The 1,048-nt window shown below is 36.2% G+C and overlaps 1 protein-coding gene across 2 annotated transcripts in view; it reads left to right on the top strand.

The window, feature by feature from the left end:
- The window catches only part of LOC107734222 (nucleoside diphosphate kinase A-like), a 10,356-nt gene that overhangs the window by 2,648 nt on the left and 6,660 nt on the right, over window positions 1-1,048 (top strand). For both annotated transcript variants that reach the window (XM_016546121.1, XM_016546122.1), the window contains exons 3-4: window positions 486-587; window positions 725-837. In XM_016546121.1, the coding sequence (XP_016401607.1) occupies window positions 486-587; window positions 725-837 (215 nt within the window). The remainder of the gene's footprint in view (window positions 1-485; window positions 588-724; window positions 838-1,048) is intronic.

Here is a 1,048-nt window from a genome sequence, read left to right as displayed (position 1 = left end):
TTCATGGAACATGATCTTTACTTAATATCCTAATGATTTTTGGCATAAAAGAAAAATCGATAATTTTGACCCATACAATGTATTGTTGGCTATTGCTACAAATATACCCCAGCGACTTAAGACTGGTTTTGTGCTCCAGGGTCACATATGACTTTCAAAAAACTTTATCAGATTAAAACTTGTTACATGTTTTCCCCTTAGTCCATAATTGTAAAAAGCTCTATTCTTGGTGTGAGGGAACTTAAGCTCTCTCAGACACACTTGTCTTCTAAGGGTTAAACCAATTACTCTAATTGTAGGTCCTTGTGGTCTGCAAAGTTGCGCCTGCTATATATATCCCCATGTGACCATCGCATTACAGTAAATATTGCCTTAAAATATTCAGTCACAAAAAAGTGGAGGTCAAAAGGGTATGTGGGATTAAAGGAGATTCTCAAAACTTTAGGCTTTTTTGCTCATGTTTTGTATGCTTGTCTTCAATGCAGGCCGATGAGGATCTTCTGAGACGGCACTACTGTGACCTGAAGGATCTGCCTTTCTTCCCAGGGCTTGTCAGTTTTATGTCCTCTGGCCCTGTGGTTGCCATGGTAAGCCTATTTATATTATTTTCCCCAGAGTGCGACTCTAGGGCACTTTGAATTTAATAATATTTCTGGCTTATTGCTAATAAATATTCATTCCTTTTATGAAGGTGACTAATGTTAATTCTCTGATATATTTTTAGGTGTGGGAGGGTTTTAAAGTTATAAAAACCGGCAGAGTAATGCTCGGCGAGACTAATCCCATTGACTCCAAGCCTAGGACTATCCGAGGTGACTTTTGTGTTCAGGTTGTCCGGTAAGATCTTACACTGTATTCTAAAATAACATTTTGATGACTGTGTTTTAAACAGCAGATGGTTTATAAATAGAGCCTGAAAAACGCTCTTACATTTCTTGTGTAAATGTAATGCAAAATAATTGTCTGAATGTTATATTTAATATTTAAGTGTACATCCACTCAGATCAGCAAACAAATCAATTGTTTTGACCATTTATATATATATATA

Source organism: Sinocyclocheilus rhinocerous, unplaced genomic scaffold (genome assembly GCF_001515625.1).
Source record: "Sinocyclocheilus rhinocerous isolate Xijiao unplaced genomic scaffold, SAMN03320098_v1.1 scaffold820, whole genome shotgun sequence".
In the NCBI taxonomy this organism is placed as follows: Eukaryota; Metazoa; Chordata; class Actinopteri; order Cypriniformes; family Cyprinidae; genus Sinocyclocheilus; species Sinocyclocheilus rhinocerous.
The sequence above is the reverse complement of the archived record's forward strand: the minus strand, read 5'-3'. Positions and strand labels throughout refer to the sequence as shown.